Below are 19,865 nucleotides of genomic sequence, written 5' to 3'. Positions count from 1 at the left end.
TAACTAATTTTAAAATCTTAACTAAAATATGTAATCTTCTACTATCTCAGTTATACTCCCAGCTGGCCCCTTGACTCATCCACAGTTTTCAATTATCGCAAATACATTTCCAGCTGATCCCTTGACTCATTACGATGAGAAACCACTCATCAGTGGTCACTCAGAAACCACTTCCTACACTCAGGACACTCATAGGTTCTCTCCCCAGTGTGGATCTTGCAGTGATTGATGAGGTTGGAGCTCCACCCAAAGCCCTTCCCACACTCCCCACACTTGTAGGGCCGTTTCCCCATGTGGATCACCTGGAGCCAGATCACATCTGAGCTCCAGAGCTCCGGCTGAAGCCCTTCCCACATTCCAAGCACTTGTGGGGTTTCTGCCAGCCACGAGTTGTCTCCACCACCTCTGAGTTCTGAATCAATCTCTGGCTGCCTTCTGGACACAGGGGGCATCTTTCCTCCTCACAGCTGCCAGGGCTGGGTTTGCAACCCCTCCTTGTGTGGGATCTCCAGGGCTTATCCTCCCCATTGGATTCCCATGCCATGGAGCTGCTCAAAACGGCCTTTTCCATGAGGTTCTGCAGCAGGGATTTGCTCTCCCTGGTCTCCGTCTGCAGCTCAGTGCCTGGGGAAGGAAAGGAAAGAAAAGGAGAGGAAGGAATGAGGAAGGAAGAAGGACAGAATGAGAAGGGGAAGGAGCTGTGGACAAGGACAGGATGGGATTTGCCTCTGTGCCAGAGGGAAGGGGAAGGAGATCCCCCCAGTTCATCCTTGGCAGGACGGCATTGGTAGCGGGGTTGTCCTGCAGCCAGAGGAAATGTTGGGCTGAGACATGAAACAGAGGAGAGGGGGAAAGGGGCAGTGACTTCCTCCTTGCCTGCCTCAGTGTCCCAGGCCATCTTCCTTTTCCTCGCAGCCTCCTCCAGCTCCATCCAGACAAAGACTGGGATTGACAAATCCTGGCTTGGGGGAAAAACAACAGGTGAGGCCCTTGGTCCTGCTTCCCAAGTCCAGCTCAAAAAGCAACCGCCCTGTTCACAGTTGGATGGGCCCAGACCCTGCTCATCTCCAGCCTCCCCCACCCCTCCAGGCTGACAGGATCCCCCAGCTCCAGGATTGGCCTTCGTTGCTCTCCCCACTCTGATGCCAATCAGAGTCCCAACACCAATGTCCCCCCCAGCTGGTACCACTGCCCCAGCCAGTACAGACAGTTTGCCACAGGAACCTTCCACAGTTCTCCAAAGGGGCATCTGTGTCTCACCCTTGGGGCCCTGCAAGATCCAAACATCCCCTCCCCTGAAACAAACCCTCCCAGAGATCCTCCAATGGATTTGGGGTGAGTTCCCCCTCCCCACTCACCTGTGAGATCTGGGGGGATAGGTGCTGCCAGGGCCAGGGGAGCTGCAGACTCAGCGGGCGAGTGGGAAAATGGCGTGGTTCTGCTGCGGCTCCTCCTCTTTCTATTCTTCTTCCTGCTCTTCCTTTTCCCATCCTCCGCTTCTTCTCTCCCTCCTCTTCCTATTGCTCCTCCTCTGTGCCCAATCCAGATCCTCCTTTCACACCCTTCTCTCTCCCATGGCTGCAGCATTTGGGTGGAGGGAACCAGGGAAACCCCCATGAGCCCCCCAGGGATGGGCAGGGGACTTGGGAATCCACCCAGTGCAGATCCATTCCCCTCCAGAGCCCCAGGCAATCACTCCAGGGATCAAGCGATGGGGACACAGTGGGATCCCCACGGAACCACCCTTTTTCTATCCCATCCCCAACTTTCCCTCCCCTCTCCTATTGTTCCCCCAACCCAAGGACCCCTCCCAACTCAATCTGGGGATCCCATCCCTCTCCTACTCTGAATCCTCTTTTACCCTGCACTCCCACCCCTTTCCCATCGTGCCTTCAGCTCCACCTCTCGTCCCTATTTGGTTTTGGGGGATGCAGGTCCCTCCTGCTCAGTCTGGGGGGTCACATCCCCCCTTTCCCTCAATTCATGCATCTCCTGGCTGCTTTTTCCTGGGAGCAATCCCTCAGTTTTGGGACTTCTGGGGTGTAGTTTAAGAGTGTGACAGCTCTGTCTGGCTTTCCCCTCCTGTTGTGGCCTCTCAGCTGCCCCTGACACCCTGGGGGTGCTGGGATTTTCTTCCTGGGGACAAAGATGTTCATCCCCTTCCAGGAGCCCAATGCCCGGCTGGGGCTCCAGTTCAGGGGGTCCTTGAGCAGCTGCCCCAGAACCTCCCCCAGGGTCTCCCAGCACAGCCAGAACCACTTGGCCTGGGGTCCCCAAAGGCCTCAGCAAGCCCCAAATCCCTCCCAGGAACCCTCAACTCCCTCAAACCCAGCATCCCCCACATCCCCTGCAAGTTCCCCCCATGGCACCAGCCATGGCCATGTCCCCACATGTCACTGGCCATGTCCCACCATGTCCTCACCCACGGCTGTCTCCCCACCATGTTTCCATCCCTGTCATTGTTCCCCACATCTCCATCCATGCCTGTGTCCACCCACATCCCCATGAATGGCTATGTCCCCCTCCATGTCCATGTGTCCCCCAGCTGGTTCAGGAAAAATAAAATACCTCTTTGGAGAAAAGTGGAAAAAACTGTTTATTACACAATAAAACCTAAACAATATTAAACAATAAAACCTCTTGCTGCTCTAAAAGAGAGACAAACTCACCAAGTCCCTCTGTGGGCTGTAGCTCAGCTCACTCAGTCCCTTATCAGTCCCTCTGGTGCTGGAAATGCCGCGGCCCAGGCCTGGCCTGGTGGGGCACAGGTGTGAGCTGCCCGTGCTCTTCTGGTGTTCAGGCCAGAGCAGGTTTAAACAGGTCCAAAGAAAAGGGAAAAACAATCCACAGTAGGGAACTACTTTACCTCAGTTAGCTAAAACTAACTAAAAGCAAAGGAGAGCTCTGTCCCGCTGTCTGTCCATGGCAGACAACACAGTGCAGGAGCAGGAATGTGGAGGAGTGAGTGCAGTTTCTGAAAACAAATACCGCATTTCTTCTCTCCCTCTTCACTCTCAGGACAAGTCTTAAAGGTACAAAACTTATTATTCAGCATAAAGAGAACAGACTGGGGATACAAACATCATATAGTCCACCCTGAACATACCTTCAACACCATTCAGTACTCCCTGATGTCACCAGAAGATAGGATTGAATGCAAAAGATTTTATGGGGTTGAAAGTCAACAAATCTGCCCTCCCCCCCAAGGAATTCCCATTGTAGGTCTGTGTCCCAATGGATGCTCCTGCTGCTGGGTTTATCTAGCTGCCCACAGGGAACCAGGAAGATGCGGAGCCTCCAAGCCAGGTGTCTTCCCAACACGGATCACCAGGACCATGGATCACCAGGGCTCTGCCCAACAACGCTCACTGAGGATCATCCAATGTAGATCGTCTCATGGGGGACAGAGCTGGAGCAGCGCACAAAGCTCTTCCCTCACGTGGGGCACTCACAGGACTTCCCTTAGTGGCGCCTCCGTTGGTGTTCTGTCAAGTGAGAGCTCTGTGAGAAGCTCTTCCCACACTCAGGACACTCGCAGGGCCTCTCTCCAGTGTGGATGCGCCAGTGGATGGTGAGTTTGGCGTTTTCCTTAAAGCCCTTCCCACAGTCGGGGCAGCGGAAGGGCCTCTCCTCTGTGTGAATCCGCTCATGTTTGAGGAGATCGGAGCTCCTGTGAAACCTCTTCCCACACTCAGGACACTCGTAGGGCCTCTCCCCAGAGTGGGTGCGCTGGTGTTTTCTCAGGTCAGAGTTCCACCCATAGCTCTTCCCACATTCCAAGCAGGTGTAGGGCCGTTCCCCCGTGTGGATGACCTGGTGCCGAATCAGGGCTGAGCTTCCTCTGAAGCTTATCCCACACTCCCCACACTCAAAGGGCTTTTCCCCAGTGTGGATCTTCTGGTGTTCCGTCAGGTGGCCCTTCTGCCTGAAGCTCATCCCACACTCCCCACACTCATAGGGCTTTTCCCCAGTGTGGATCACCTGGTGTCGTATCAGTTGGCCCCTCTGCCTGAAGCTCTTCCCACATTCCCCACACTCAAAGGGCTTTTCCCCAGTGTGGATCACCTGGTGTTGCATCAGGATGGAGTTGTGGCTGAAACTCCTCCCACATTCCTCACACTCAAAGGGCCTCTCCCCAGTGTGGATCACCTGGTGCTGCCTCAGGCTGGAGCTCCAGCTGAAACATTTCCCACATTCCAAGCACCTGTGTGGCTTCTCCCTGCCATGAGGCTTCTCCACCAGCTCCAAGCTCTGGCTGGATCCCAGGATGCATTCCTGGCTCATGGGGGCTCTTTCCTCCCCAGAACTCCCTGGGCAGGGTTTGCAGCCCCTCTTCATGAGGTACATTCGGGGCTTTTCCTCCTCCTCCATCAGGCCACACCCTGAGAATTAAAAATCCTGGTTTGCAGAAAAAAATCAAGAGGAGAGCAGCTTGGACTGGGAAAACCTCCATGCCCAAGTTCATCTGGGAAAGTCATTGGGCATCTTGTGTCTGAAAGAACCTCCAAAATACCATGATTCAGCACAAAAATCCTCTAAACATCAAGATGCAGATCAAAAACTTCCCCAACGTCAATATTCAGCAAAAACCTCCTTCAAAATACAGAGATTCAGCCCTCACAAAAAACAAAAGCACCAACATTTGCCCAGTAAAGCTCAGAAACCCCAAGATTCAGCCTCTGTGAAAATCATGGATTCCCCCTCCCCTGGTCACCTGCTGCATACGGACAAAGCTCCTGGGGCTGGGGGGGAGGCTGCAGATACAGGGAAGAGTAGAACCGTGTGGTGCCGCCTCTTTCTGCTCCTCCTCCTCCTCCTCTGTTCCTGCTCTTCCTCACACTCTTCTTCCTCCTGCTATTCCTCCTTCTCCTGCACAATCCCACCTTTTCCTCCCACGTCCAGGGTTTCACCATTTTGTTCCTCAACCCTGCTTCTCCTTCCCTTCTCCTCCTGCCCCAGGCCCAGCACCCGCTGCCGGCTCCCTCTTGCCCCCAAACCCACAGCATCCCACGGCAGGGGCAGGGATGGAGCTGGGGCAGGTCGGGCGGGGGCAGCGCTGGGCTCCCGGCCGCTCCCGCCCGCACTCGGTCCCCACTGCAGCCGCTCCCGCCAGGACAGCGCGGGGGGGCCCGGCCTTGGCGCTGCCCCACTCCCACCTCCCCAAATTCCGCTCGAGGGGGGCGCTGGGGCCGAGGGGAGCGCTGGGCGCAGGTAGGGAACGCTGAGAGCTGCGGGTCTGCCTGGCAACTGCTGAGTCATCAGAGCCGCGTGCTCTGATTGGCTGAGCGCTGCCTGAAGGCTGGGGCTGCAGCAAGGCGGGGACACCCTGCTCCAGGGGGGATGTCCCACAAACGCGGGATCCCCATGAAAGGAAGAAGAGGAAAGTGTCTTTACAATCAGATGCTGTGAATCTGCTGAGAGATAGAGCCAGGAACTTGTACGTAAGGAAGCGACAGGAGAAGCCATCAGTTTAAGAAAATGTTGTTGACTGATGACACAGACTGCTGCTCAGCCAAGGTCCTGCCACATTCATGAACTTCGAGAAGAAGAACAACAAAGACTTCACGGAGTCATGAATATCGGTTGCTACACAAAAGTAGGGAGCATATCAAGGGGATATGTAAGTGGATTGGGAAGTCTCTTCCTCTCAAGTACACCACCCAATGAGGAAAGGAAGAGGGAGATGCAGCTGGGAAAATTAGGATGAACAGGAAGCTGTGTCCTCCACCAACTGGAGAGACCCTGTAGGAAATGTCCCATGGCCTCTCCCTTTCTTTAGGAATGAAATTACTTTTACAGGACTCCTCTGTCTGCTTTGTGGACAGAATCCTCTGGTGATGTCAATTTTTCCACACACCTTGGGACTCGTCCGGAATTCCTTCCACCGTCTGGGGCAGCGGGCAGTGAGTGCAGCTGAAGGTGCCTCACCCAGTTTGGGTGATCGGCCCCCTTGGGGGCGGCAGCACCGGGGACTGATTGGGTACCTGAGAGTGACCAGGAGACAGACGAGTGACACATCGGGGGGGCTGTGAAGAGTCAGCAGGGAGAGAGCACTGAAAATCTCATCAGTGAGTGCACTGGGATCTTTGGGGAGTGAGCATGGCAGGGCACCCATGGAGACAGAAAAGGGAAAGCCAGGAAGGGGTCCTGTGCCAAAGGGATGATGATCCCAAAATATCTCTGAAGGGTCCCTTGGGAGAAGGTTGAGGTAGATTGCACACTCCCTCAGAGGCAATTAAGGACTTGGACACCCAGGGGGGCAATAAGAGAAGTGGAGAAGGGATTTGGACAACAGGGGATGGATGGCGTTGGTGTGCTGGGAAGAGACTGGGTGAAGGGGAGTGTGCAGGAATACGGTTAAGGCAGGAAGCAGCAGGAGGAATCTATGTGGTGAGAAAAAGAAAAGGGGAGGAAGAGAAAAATACTCAGAATTTGGATGTTTTTCAGCAGAGTCTTATCCTCAACATTTGCCGGCTGATCATTTGTATCCCCGGTTTCCCGGAGAGGAAAACAAGGAGGTCAGGGTTTCAGGGGGTTTCTCTGTGGGGGGCAGCGGCAGCACCGGGCGCAGAGGTGCGGGACCGGGAGCACGGGCTGGGGGCCTGGGGGGAGCTGCGGGGCCGGGCCGGGGCTGTGGGGCAGCCGGGGCTCAGCGCCGGGCGCTGCCTGACCCCACCAGCCCCGGGCAGGGCCGGCAGTGGCCCCCGGCCCCCAGGAGGCTGCGGGACGCCCCGGCCGCTGCCCGGCCCCGTGGAGCTGCCGGCCCTGCCCGCCGGGGGGCGCCTTTGGACACTGCGGCAGGACAGGGAGCGGCTCTGGGATACGGGCTGGGGAGGGCACCCTGAGCACAGGGACGAGGAGCAAGGAACATCTGGGAAATGTGGATTATAAGGGAAGGATCGAGATTTTCTTTTCTTTTCTTTTGTTGGGATCACCACAGAAACGAATGATATTGCAGAAAGCTCAGCAGCTCTCAGAGGATGAGCACCCACAGGCACTGAGGGGGGCTGCAGGAGGGGCACAAGAAGGCCCTGCAGCACTTGGGCACAAAGGCCCAGCAGGTGAATGCAAGAAGGGAGCAGCAAAAGGCCAAGCTGAAGGCAAAGGCCAGGGCAGAGCTCCTACAGCCCCTGAGGGATCAGCCCCAGGGCCCAAGGGGGCCCCAGCACCCAGGGCACGGGCTCGGCCACAAGCACCCGGCAGAGGCATTGCCCTCCTCGGCAGGGGACAGCCCACCCAAACAGCCCCTGGCAAGGAATCAGGGCTCCAGCTGCAGGGCACAAGGACACTGCAAGCACAGACAGCAGCACCCTCAGGACCAGCAAGTCCACCCCTTGATGGACATGGATTGGCAGGGCTGTCACAGCTCCCATCACACCAGGGACCCTCCACACTGGAGCCCTTGAGAACATTCAGGGTGGGTTGGCATTGAGAGGAGGCCTCTCCTGATGGACACAGGGGCCTCTCAATCCACTCTGAATCTTAGACCTAATGGGCAAAATAGGAAAGGCATGGTTTAATTATTAAGGGAATAAGTGGGAAAGATGAGCAGGTATGATTTCATCAACCACTACTAGGAGATGTAGGGGATACGCTTGAAATAAATTAATTTCTTTTTCTTCCTACTGTGATTGCAATTTACTGGGAAGGAATTTGGTGGCTGGATTTTTATATTGTAAAAGTTGATACAGAGGCTTATGATGTTGTACTTATGTGTCAAATGTCTGGCAAGGCCTATGCGGAAGTGAACCCAGAAATGTGGACAGTCCAGGGAAAGAGGGAAAATTAGATATGGAGCCTCACCAAATTACTTTGAAGCAACAAGGACAAGAGGTTGCTTGTATTGATTTAAATCAATACCCTATTCCAAGAGAGGGAAGGAAGGGCTTACAGCTTATTACTGACTCTCTCTTAAAGGCAGGGCTTTGGAGCCAGGGATCTCTCCCTACAACACTCCAGTCAAGAAACTGGATGGATGGACACAAGGAGGAATCACAGAATTTTCAAGTGTTAAAAAGCAGATTAACTGAGGCTCCTGCCCTGGCCTTCCTAGATAGGGAGAAAGAATTTTAATTATAGGTGGATGTTAAACAGGGCCGTGCTGAAGAATTCTTGTGTTAAAATGTTTAACCCAGTGGCCAGAGTGGCCTCAATGTCTGCAGAATTGTGCAGACACAGCTCACATGGGAACTGAGGCCTGAAAACTGATGACAACAGGAGGATCTCCTAGAGTTCAAGTCTGGCATCAAGTTAAAGCTCTGACAACCAAAAGAGCCTCTAAATGGATGAGCAGGGCTCGGTTATTACAGTATGAAACTTGTTCAGTGGCACAGGAGGATTCAGAACTGAGGACAGGGCAAGGGTTTAACCCAGCTCCTGTTTGAACAGCCTGGAGAGGGGCTGGCAAGAAACCCAGGACTGCATTCAAGGGACAGAGCTCCAGACCCAGGCTGGGAGAGATTGATGAGACAATCCCTGGACTGAGGGAGAAAATGTGTTTGTGGATGGCTCTGAGAGGGCAGCAGAAGGGAAAAGAGCTACAAGACAGGCTGTTATTAAGGAAGGGGAATCAGTCAAAGCGCAGGTCACCGCCCCATGCTCAGCTCAACCCGCGGAGCTCTGGGTGCTTGTAAGAGCCTGGCACTGAAATGCCCTGGGCAGGAAGGCTTCAATATCTTCTGATGACACCATGGCACATAACAGAGGGGCAAAAGCAATTCTGACTGCTTCAATCTGACTGATGCAATCACTGCATCACTTATTAGGGTATTTCTGAAATAATTAATTCATAGAGAAGGGATTGTGGAAGCAATAGACTCAGAAAGAAGAACTAATTTTACTCGAAAGATCCTTCAGGGGGTTATGGCAGCTTTAGGAATACAATGGGACCTCCATAACCCCTGGCATCCCCTGAGCTCAGGTCAGGAGAAATAAAGAAACACCTATGGAAGCTGGTGATAAAAACCAAGATGCCGTGGGTACAGCTTTTGCCATTGGCTATGGCAAGAAGAAGAACCAAACCCAGGGCAGATATTCAATTATCTCCCTTGGAATTGATGTCTGGAATTCCTTACCCTGGTAACTCTCCACCTAGTGCAGGGTGGAGATAAGGGACGTATGTTTCAAGCAGTCCGTGGCCAGAATCCTGTCTCTTGTGAAATCTCTCCCACAGGAAGCTGGGCTGGCACAGAGCCTGCCCTGGGACTTTGCTGTTGCCAACACCCAGCCAGGACATCGGCTCCTGCCTAAGGAGTGCAAAGCAGCACCACTGGTGGCCAAGGGGCCCATGCCAAGTGTCCCTGAGGCCAGAAACAGCCGCCAGCACAGCTGAACACGGGGGGACCCCTCAGCCTGGCCTCAGGGGCTCTGAAGCCCCGGAGATTTGCACTTCCCGCCTGCAGCAGGACCATGGGAGCCCCCACTGAGCCTGCCCTGAAGGCAACGCAGCAGCAGCCAGGGCTCCACAGCAGGCCAAGCCCCTGGGCCTGCCCACAGATCCTCTGCTCAAACCCTGGGAAATCCTGGCCACCCTTCTCTGGCACCTCCAGCCACTGCGGCCAAGCCTTGCTGCCACTGCTGCAGCTTCAGCGCTGGCTGGGCCTGCACTGCCACAGCTGCTGGGGAGCACCACGGCACAATTCCACTCTGGGGCTCACTCACACCCACACTCTGGGCTGACTGCGACTGCATTGCTGCAAAATGTACCCATTTTGGTTCTTTTAAATCTTCTTTCTCTCAGGCTCGTTTGTCTCTGCCTTGGGGAAAGGAATTTTAAAGGTTTTATTTAAAGGATGTTACACCACTCAACAGAGATGAGTTCAACATCTCCACAGACTGGGAATAGCCCAAAAGACACCCACAGAGATAACGACCAGCAACAAAACATCAACGCCCAGCAGCAAACAGCAACCAACAGCTACCCCAGACACTGCCCCTGGCACAGCTGGAGACACCTGGTCTGGAAAAGGCTGAGAAGGAAATCCAGGAGTGTGGAGCTAATTAACTCCAAAGGGGAAGGAATCTGGATCTAATAGGAAACCAAATACTAAAAACTACACCACTTGGAAGCAATGAACATTAAACCAATGGATTTAGATTGGTTCTGACTGTAGAAAGTTTAGGAAAAAACTAATAAATCTCACGTGTCATGGAATGATCTTCTCTGCACACTCGGGCTATGTGTGGATGGAATGATGTGTGCTGCATATCTTTGCCAAAACCAAGTAATGCCTTGACTCTCTAACACTAAAGATATTGTTGGAGGGTTTTTGCTTCCCCCGCAGTTTCAGTGACAAGAATACAACATGAGAATCGTTTTTCAAAATAATCCTACTTTATATGGTTAGGTAGGTTTGGGACAGAAGTGTGAGAATCAAGTTTTGCTATGGGTTTTTCAACGTTCACCTAGAACTGCTTTAAAGGGGACCGTTTAACTCAGAAACAGTTAATAGTTTGTTTAAATATTGTTTAAAAAACAAACAAAAAACCCTCCCCCCACCTAAAACCATAACAAAACAAAAAAACAACCAAACAAAAAAATAAAAAACAAACAAAACCCACCAAAAACAACAACAACTAAAAAGCAGATTCTGGGGGGGGTGGGGTGGGCTGCATGGCTGCTCTGGAAGAGAAGCTTCATTCCAGGTAGCCCGGAGAGGAGCTTTAGAAATGCAAATTAACCCTGCTGGGGCAAAGCCTGGACAATGTACCTGGGTCTTCCTACCCGGGGCAGGAATTGGGCTGATTCCCTCTGCCCGCTTGCACAGATGGAATTTGCACAGCTAAAGGCAGAGCCCATGGTGAGCATATCTGACTCTGCAACAGAAATTGGTACAGCTGCAAAAGGAAACAGCAAATGGAGAATGTTGTGGATGCAGCTCATTCAGCAGGTGAGCGAGGGGATGCAGGTGGCAGCCAGGCCTCCTGATCCAGGAATGCCTAGAGAAGGACAGGGAATGAGGGGCACTCAGAATAATTCCAAAACCAAAGAAGACTCAGTAAGAAAAAACCAGAGTCAATGAGTCAATCTGCGTGGAGATAGGGCCAGGGACTTGTAGAGAAGTAAGTAACGGGAAAAACCATCAGTTTCAGAAAATAGAACAAACTGACTCGGACTGCTGCTCAAAATTCCTCTAAATTCATGAACTTTGAGAAAAAGAACAAAGACTTAACAGAGCCAGGAATATCGGCTGTTCTACAAAAGTGGGGGTGCACATTAACGAGGACATGCAGTTGGCGGATCGGGAAGTCTGAACCGTCCAAATACCTCAGCCAGTGGGCAAAGGGAGAGAGAGAATCGGCCAGGAAAATGAAGATAAAAAGGAGGCTGCGAACTACAATGGCAGAGAGCGCATGGGAAATGCGCCACGGCCTCTCCCTCTGCTCAGCAATAAAGTCACTTGTACAGGACTCCTCTGTCTCCTCGGGGCACAGAAACCTCCGGCCACGTCAATTTCCCCGCACAGCCCCGGGCACGGGGCAGCCGCCTCTGTCCCAGCCACAGCAACCGGGCCGAGCCAGCGCTGCTCCGGCAGCGGCTCCTGCCGAGGCAGCGGCCGCAAGGAGACCGCGGGCAGCCGCTCCCGCAGCGCCCTCACGCCAGCGGCAACACGCGCCGGACACGGCACAACGAACCCGCCTGAGCCCCCTGCCGCCCCCGAGGCCCGCAGCGAGCCCCGAGCCCCCGCACAACCCAGCGCGCCTCCCAGCTCCGCCGCCGCCGCCACCTCACCGCGCTCCGGCCGCTGCCGCCGCTCCCGGGCCCGCACCGACGCTCCGCCAATGGCGCCGCTGCCGAGCCACGGCCGCCCTCAGGCCGCCACCGGGGCCCTGCCCCGCCCCGCTCCCACCAATCAGCGCGCCAGAACCACGACTGACGGCACCGTCGCCCAATCGCAGCCGGGGGCGGGCTCTGCACACGGCACAGCCTCGCCCCGCGCTCTCAAGGCCCCCCGGGCTGCGTGAGGGCAGAGCGGGAGATGAGGAACAGCCCTGGAACGGGCCCGGGCCCGAGCGGGATTGAGCTGAAAACACAAACAAACTTCTCCGCACCTCCCGCCATGGCTTTCCCGAAGCACTGCGGCTTCTGTGGCTCCGGTCAGCGAGAAGTCCCGGAGCCTCACTACTGCTACCCCTAATTAGGAGCATCAAGGAATCGCTTTGATTTCCCCCAAAAAGGGAAAACTGCCCCAACCCTGTGGATGAGTGGGCGAGGGGAGAGATTTCTGACAGAGAACTCCAAAAACTCAGAGCAGGATAATGAGAAGTAAGTGAAGAGCCTTAAATCCAGCCTTCCCCCACGCCTCCCTCCTTCCAGCTGCACCTCCTACCCCGGCAGTGCCGGAGACAGGGAATGGGGCCGTGCTCACTTCATGCCCCGGGGCTTCTCCCTCTGCTCAGGGACAGGAGTCGTTCCCCTGCTGCACCCTGGGCTCTCTCCCACCGGAGACTTCTCCAGGAACTTCTCCAAGCTGAGTCCATCCCACGGGGCACAGCCCCCCTCCAAGTGCTGCAGCGTGGGTCACTGTGCCCCGGGGTCAGTCCTGCCAGGACAGGCTGCTCCAGCGGGGCCCCTCTGGCCACGGGGTCACAGCCTCCTCTCAGGCATCCCCGTGCTCCAGCGTGGCTGCTCTGGGGGCTGCAGGGGGATCTCTGCATCCCCATGGATCTGCAGGGGGATCTCTGCTACCCCATGGATCTCTGCATCTGGCACCGCCATTTTTGGAGGCACCAGGAATAGGCTGAGCTCTGCCTGAAGCTCTTCTCACATTCCTCACACCCTTCCCGGCACAGGGAAGCTTTTACCTCCTCACAGCTCCCCAGGCTGGGTTGGTAGCCCCTCCTCGTGTGGGATCTCTGGGGCTTTTCCTCCCCATTGGATTCCTGCGCGGTGGAGCCGTTCCAAATGGCCTCTTCCACGAGGTTCTGTGGCAGGGATTTGTTCTCCCTGGTCTCTGTCCGCAGCTCAGTGTGTGAGGGAGGAAGGACAAGGTGAGGAAGAGACAGGGAGAAGGGAAAAGGAAAAGGCAGGAACAAGGGAGGAAGGAGATGGGAAAGGAACATAGATGGATGTAGGACAGAATGAGGAGAAGAAGGAGGGTGGACAAGGAGAAGATGGGATTTGCCTCCATGCCAGAGGGAAGGGGAAGGAGATCCCCCCAGTCCATCCCTGGCAGGATGGCGTTGGCAGTGAGGCTGTCCTGCAGCGATGCTGGGCTGGGAGATGGAGCAGCAGGGAGGGGAAAGGGGCAGTGATTCCTCCTGCCCTGCCTGGCTGTCCCAGTCTGGAGCGTCCTGGCGCTGCCGAGGCCCTTGGAGCGTCCGGCACTCAGGAGCCCGGAGCTCACGGCTGCTTTATAAAGCTGACAAAGTCGGCAGGATGGGTCTGGGTATGATCTCAGCAAACTGGGTTTATTGGTACAGGAACAGGGGACAGGTAAGGTTCATCTACAACCGGCAACTGTTCATGCACTTTGACAATGACGTGGGTCAGTACAAGGACCGGGAGAGATCCCTCAGCAAATCCCGCACGGGCACAACAGACCTGGCCAGGACACAGGGAGGGAATTTATTACCAACCAAATCACAGCAGCACAAGGAGAAGGGAAAGAAATCTCTCCAACACCTTCCCCCCACCCAACACGGATCACCCAGAATAGGGGTCACCAGGGCTCTGCCCAACGGGGATCACTGGGGATCATCCAGCACGGATCCTCCCATCGGGGATGGAGCTGCAGCAGCGCACGAAGCCCTTCCCACACTCGGGACACTCGCAGGGCCTCTCCCTGGTGTGGAAGTGCTGGTGAGTGATCATCTCTGAATCCCACTTGAAGCTCTTCTGACATTCCAAGCACTCCTAGGGCCATTCCCCAGTGTGGGTCTTGTGGTGCTTGCTGAGGTCGGAGGTCCCACTGAAGCTCTTCCCACATTCCCCACACTCCCAGGGCCTCTCCCCAGGGTGGATGTTCAGGTGTTCCATCAGGGTGGACCTGTAGCTGAAACCCTTCCCACATTCCAAGCATTTGTGGGGCTTCTCCCTGCCATGAGGCTTCTCCACCAGCTCTGAGCTCTGGCTGGATCTCCGGCTGCCTTCCTGGCTCAGGGGGGCTCTTTCCTCCCTGCAGCTCCCTGGGCTGGGTTTGCAGCCCCTCCTCGTGCGGAATCTCTGGGGCTTTTCCTCCTCCTCCGTCCAGCCACAGCTTGGGAATGACAGGTTTGGGGAAACCAAGGTGGGAGCGCCTTGGAGTAGAGGCTCCTCCTGGCCAGGTCCATCTCTAGAAGTCAGCAGGAGTCTTCTGTCCATGAAAATCCCCACAATGTCAAGATTCAGCCCCAAAAAACTCTCCCAGCAGTTCCCTATTGCTGATCTCTCCACTTTTGGGGTTCCAGAGGTTTCCTTTCCTTAGGATCATGGGGGTCCAATGGTTCCAGGGGTTCTCCATTCTCCAGCGTCCTGCTCAGGGATGATTCAGGGGCTTTTGGGGGTCCATGGGGGCTCTTCTCCCCTGATATTCTACTTTGAGATCCCAGGGATCCCAGGGGTCCCTCCTCTCCAGGCTCCCCCCCTTTCCAGTCTGCCGGGGTCCCCCAGCTCTGGGATTGCCCCTCTCTGCTCTCCCCACTCTGGGGGTCCCAGGGGTTCCCCTCCTCTGCTCTCCCAGGGGTCCCCAGGACCAATGTCCTCCCCTGCCCATACTGGGCAATGGCCAAGTGGGCCCCCAAAGATCCCCCAAGGGGCTCAGCTTTGGGCTCCTGCAAGATCCAAACCTACACACACAGAGAAAACAAAACCTCCCAGAGACACCAGATGATATTTGGGGTCAATTCCACAATCTGCGAGCTCCAAACACACCCCAATAAAAAACCCTCTCGGGGACCCCCCGATAGATTTGGGACGAGCTCCCCCTCCCCGCTCACCTGCAGGACGAGGTGGGGGCGATGGTCCCGCAGCTGCGGCCACAGGGGGAACTGGAACCTCCTGTTCCTCCTGTTCCTGCTCCTGCTCCTCCTCTTCCTGCTCCCCCTTTTCCTCTCTCCCTCCTCCTCCTCCTCCTTCCTAATCCCACCTCCTCCCCAGTTCCTGCCTTCTGTGTATTTAGAGTGGAGGACCTTGCTTGTTTTTAGAACTAGAACAAAGATCCCAGATGGAACAAGGCTTGCTGCTTTTAGTCAGAAGTATCAGTGACTAAAGGTCACGTTTCCTTTGCTTTTGCTGTCCTTGTTCTCCTCAGTATTCAGGCTGGGCTATGGGGTGTCCTTGTTTGCTGCATTTTCCGAGTTCCTCTTGCATCCTTTGGGCCATGGGCTGTGCCCTGGGAGGGTTCTTTGTGCTCCTTTGTGACACAGGAGAACCTTCCAGGCAGTTTCTGCGTGAGCTGCTGCTGGGATGTCACAGGAACAGCGCCATGTCGCCGTGGTGTTCCCGTTGCTGTGGGACACGGAGGCCTCAGTGCCCAGAGTGGCTCTGGGCTCGCTGCCGGAGGATCCTCCTGCCCGAGGCATTCTCAGCAGCCAGCCCAGCCCTGTCCTTCTGTGCTTGCAGGGCTACAGGCTGCAGGCGTGTGCAGCGCAGCCAAAATGATCCAGCACGTGGCTGCTGCAGTTTGCACTCTGTACTCTGTGGCTTATTCGGGGTATTTTTTAACCCACTTGGCACGTAAGTCGAGGTTTTCCCTCGGTGCAGCATCTGTGGCTTTGGGCTTGCTGTGTGCTTTCTGTTCTTCCTCTGGAGCTGAGTTGACTTTGGAACCAAATGGCCATGAAGACACCATTGCTTTGGGAGAGCTCCTGCCAGCAGCTGCAGCTGAAAAAGGGGGTGTCTGCAGCCAGTGGGGCGTGCACAGCATCTGCAATGAGCCCTGGGGGGTTCTGTTCCCTCAAGCAGGGAGTCTGTGCCAGCAGAGCCTGGAACTCCCTCCCTTTGCTGCTCCAGCCAAGAACTGACCCAGCCCAGTGTTTTGTGCTTGTTCTCTTGCTTGCTGTGGGAAGGGACTGTGGCTCCTGGAGGGATGCAGTGAAAGCAAAATGCTCTCTTGGGGTTGCCTTGCTCCGTGGCATTCCCCAGCACTGGCAGTTTTTCTCCTAAGAGCATCTGGTTCATGTTCCCTCTCCCATTACAGGGCACCTCCTGTCTGGATTCCGAGCAGCTCCTCCTTCGGTGAGTGGGAAAGGAACCTTTGGTGTTTGGAATTGTGCAGCGAGTTGTGAGCTCGGCATGTGGCAGTCAAGGGCCAGCCTGGGAGGCTGAAGGAAAGTTCCTGTCAGTGTCTTTGCGGCAGCAGCAGCAGCAAAGGAATTCCCATCAGTTTTCTCGTTTTCTGCTGAAGAGCTTTTGAAGAGCTGCAGGTCTGGTTTTGCAGGCAGAGGATAGCTTGCTGGCTTTAGCCATGGTGGAATATGGAATTCCCAACAATAAGTGGCAATGTCGACTTTAGCCCATTTTTAGTTGGAACAGCTCCAAACCCCATTTCTGCTTAGTGCAGCTGGATGTGCAGCTGAGGATAAATAAGGTGATAACTGAGATAGAACTTCCCGTCCCTCACGCTGCCGTCTGTCCACAGGGCACAAAAGCAGCACCAGCACCTCCTAGGGCTCCCTCTGCTTCCGAAGAGGAGGCCCAAGAGGAGGAAGACAGCAGTGAGCTTCCCGCTGCTCTGGGGGACGATGGTGAACTTCCCTCAGTGCCGGGAGATGACAGTGAACTTCCCGCTGCCCTGGGAGACGAGGGTGAACATCCCGCGGGGTGGGAATGCAATGGCGAGGCTCCCGCGGGGTGGGACAAGGACAGGGGACATCTCCCGGCCTGGGACGAGGACGGTGGATGTCCCCTGGTGTGGGACCAGAGTGGCCAAGCTCCCACGGAGTGGGATGAGGACAATGGACATCTCCCAGTGTGGGATGAGGATGGAGGACATCCTGTGGCTTGGGAAGAGGAGAGTGAACATCTCCCAGCATGGGAAGTGGACAGCGAACATCCCCTGGCTTGGAAAGAGGATGGCGAACCTGCAGCATTTTGGGAAGAGGATGGAGAAGCTGCAGCATTTTGGGAAGAGGATGGAGAAGCTGCAGCATTTTGGGAAGAGGATGGAGAAGCTCCCTCTGCTTGGGAAGAGGACAATGAACCTCCCTCCGCTGTGGGATCCTGGGCGGAACATTCTGACAGCAGCACAGCCGGGCAGCCAGAGGGGAGAGGGGAGTGGTGCCTGATGCAGCTGAGTACGTCTGCTCTGTTCCTGGGTGCCTGAGCAGGTGCTGTGTGTGTGTCTGGGCATCAGCTGCACCCAGTGTTGCTCTGCAGCTGAATGTCACCAAGCCATTGATTGTCCTTCCCCAGCTGACACCAAGGGGCTCACGGCCCCAGGGAGTGGGGCTGGTTGTGGCTCTGCTGCAAGGCGGGGTCTCACTCTGGGAGGGAGCGTCTTCCACGTGGTTTCTTTCAGGGAACACCGTGAGCGAGGAGGAGCCTGCCGAGAAATACCTGGAAGTGGAGCAGATTGGCCAAGGGTAAGTGCACGGCAGCTGCTGCTGCACAAGCAGGGCCGGGTGTTGTGCTGGTGCAGGATCAAGTGAGAAGTCAGGAGAGCTCCAAGCACCTTCAGACACTGGGCTACCATCCTGCTGTCTCTCAGTCCTGATCAGAATTGATAACTGTGGTCAGAAGGCGCCGTCAAAGGCCCCTGAGGCTGGCAGTGTCCTGCCTGCAGCAAGGAGCAGGACCTGGAAGATCTTCTGTCCCTGGAACTGGATTGCCTAAAAGAGCAACTCACCATGTGGTGACTGTCAGAAAACAGTTCTCAAGAAGATTTCTTTCAAATATTTTCCTTCAAAAACTATCCACTGGTCAGGATTATCAACCTAATGGTTTAGAAACAGAAACCAGAGATGAACTAATAAGTGCTCTATTCTAGCACAGGTAGCAGACCCCATCCATTCAGTAACAGACACAGAGCTGATGCACTCTGGGGGAAAAAGCATCACCTGCCTGATGGCAGGGCCCTTGTGGAACCTGCAGATCTTAGGCAGGAAATGGAAAAGGATGAAATGGATTCTTTTCCAGGTCTTTAGACACCCATTTCTCACCTCAGGTTTTGAACTAAAGCAATTCAGCGTGGACATTGGGATTTTCTCCAGCCCAATTCCTTTGTGTTGGGTCTCAGTTTTCTCCTGCACACCTTGCATGGCAGAGGGCTGGTGGCTGCTGTGCTGTTGTTGGAAGGGTCGATGCACCCAGGTGTTTGTGAACGCTGCAGGCAGCAGAGATCTCCTGTCTGGGCTGGCTTTCCCTGCCAGGGCCTAAAGCGCTGCTTCTTTCTTCTCTGCTGTTTTGTCTCCAGGGCTTTCGGAACCGTTTATAAAGGACTCGACAGGGCCACTGGAGGAGAGGTCAGTGCCAACACGCCCAGCACGCCTGGCAGCTCTCCAGGGCTTTCCCCTCTGCTGGGAGCTGTGGCTGCAGCTTTGGGGGCCAGCAGAGCTTTCCTGCCCAGGCTGCTCCTCTGAAGGCAGAGCAGCGTCAGCCTGCAGAGCACAGCTGGGACAGACTTGGTCCTTCTGAAGCGCCAAAGGAATGCAAGGAGGGCAGCGGTGTCTGTCAGAGCAGGACACGCTGGCTTGGCCTTCATATCTAAAAGTGTGAATGCATCAGCTGCTGGAGACTGAGGCCCAATTTATCTTCATCCCAACCTTAGACAGGAACATTATTTAGCTATTCTTAGCTAAACTATAACAATATTATTTCCATCCTGCCTTTTATCTTCAAAGGATACCTCAAGGCCTGATTAGGGAGAGATCCTGCTTGGGCTCAATTTGGGGTTTTAGTCCTCCTTCAGCTGTTCACAGAGAGAGAGGGAGAGAAATGAGAAGACAAATGTCCAGAGCAAAGCTCTCTCCTAATCCTGCAGTTGTGTTTGGGTCTGGTGTCAGTGACAGCCTGTGACAGGGATCACCTGAGCAATGGGTGTGCGTGTCTGCTTTGTTGTGCAATCCCAAACAGAGCAGCTGGATCTGAAATCATGACCAAATCCCATAGAATTGCTAAGGGGTTCCTGGCTGTTTTGCTCTGTTTTCACAGAACCAGAATTACCTCCTGCTTGCAAAATGGGTTTGAATAATAATAATAATAAGAGTGTTGAGGCCATTTGAGAAGACTGTAGGTGCAGAGAATGTTGTTAGAGCTTTGAGGCTGACAGCTGAGGGACCATTTCTGCAGAGCTTGCAAGGCCAAATGTCTCTGGCCATGTGTCCTGTAAGCAGCCCCCAGCTGGCAGAGCAATGGGCTGTGGGAATGGCCCTTGCTGAGCTCTGTGTCCCATCCCAAGGCAGTTTGGCACAGCCTGGCTCCCTTGCTCCAAAAAGACTCGCTCTGTGTTTGCTGTGGCCTCCTGCCACAGACTCCTCCAGTTAAAGGCTGCAATGTCCCTTCAGGTGGCCATCAAGAAAATGAGTCTCAGAGGGCAGAACAGGGAACGAGCTGTGAATGAGATCCTGCTCCTGAAGGACAAGAAGAACCCCAACATTGTCTACTCTTTGGACAGGTGAGTGCTTCAGCTCTGATCCCGAGCCCGGGCCCTGCGTTGACCTTTCCTGGCATCCGGAGTCTGTAGCCTGTTTTGAAAATGCCTGACCCAGCCACATCTTCCCAAACCAACAGCCTGGCAGTTCACTCCCTCCATGTGCTTTTGTTGCTTTGCTTTGGTTTTTCCTTCAAGTTGACCCCGTTTGCTGTGTCTCTCAGCAAGTGCTGATAAACCACAGCAGAAATTATTTCCCTTGGCTTCTTCTTCCCAGCCCTTTTCCATTGCTACAGATGCCAGGAAGATCGGGTTCTTGTTTCCAGAAATGCCTCATTTGCCCATTTTTCACTGGCC

At 54.8% G+C, this 19,865-nt stretch overlaps 1 protein-coding gene and 1 pseudogene across 1 annotated transcript; one reads left to right on the top strand and one right to left on the bottom strand.

Moving 5' to 3' along the window:
• LOC136570612 (zinc finger protein 208-like) overlaps positions 1-19,865 on the top strand; it is a 625,335-nt pseudogene that overhangs the window by 465,575 nt on the left and 139,895 nt on the right.
• On the bottom strand, positions 2,579-4,886 carry LOC136570666 (zinc finger protein 892-like). The gene has a single exon (XM_066571135.1). The coding sequence runs from the start codon at positions 4,369-4,371 to the stop codon at positions 3,463-3,465; it is 909 nt and encodes a 302-aa protein (XP_066427232.1). The 5' UTR covers positions 4,372-4,886; the 3' UTR covers positions 2,579-3,462.

Source organism: Molothrus aeneus, unplaced genomic scaffold (assembly GCF_037042795.1).
Source record: "Molothrus aeneus isolate 106 unplaced genomic scaffold, BPBGC_Maene_1.0 scaffold_35, whole genome shotgun sequence".
Lineage (NCBI taxonomy): Eukaryota > Metazoa > Chordata > Aves > Passeriformes > Icteridae > Molothrus > Molothrus aeneus.
This window is presented reverse-complemented; position numbering and strand designations above follow the sequence as displayed.

Excerpts from the sequence above, each read along its gene's own strand:
- LOC136570666 (XM_066571135.1), bottom strand. The coding sequence starts at position 4,371 with ATGGAGGAGGAGGAAAAGCCCCGAATGTACCTCATGAAGAGGGGCTGC.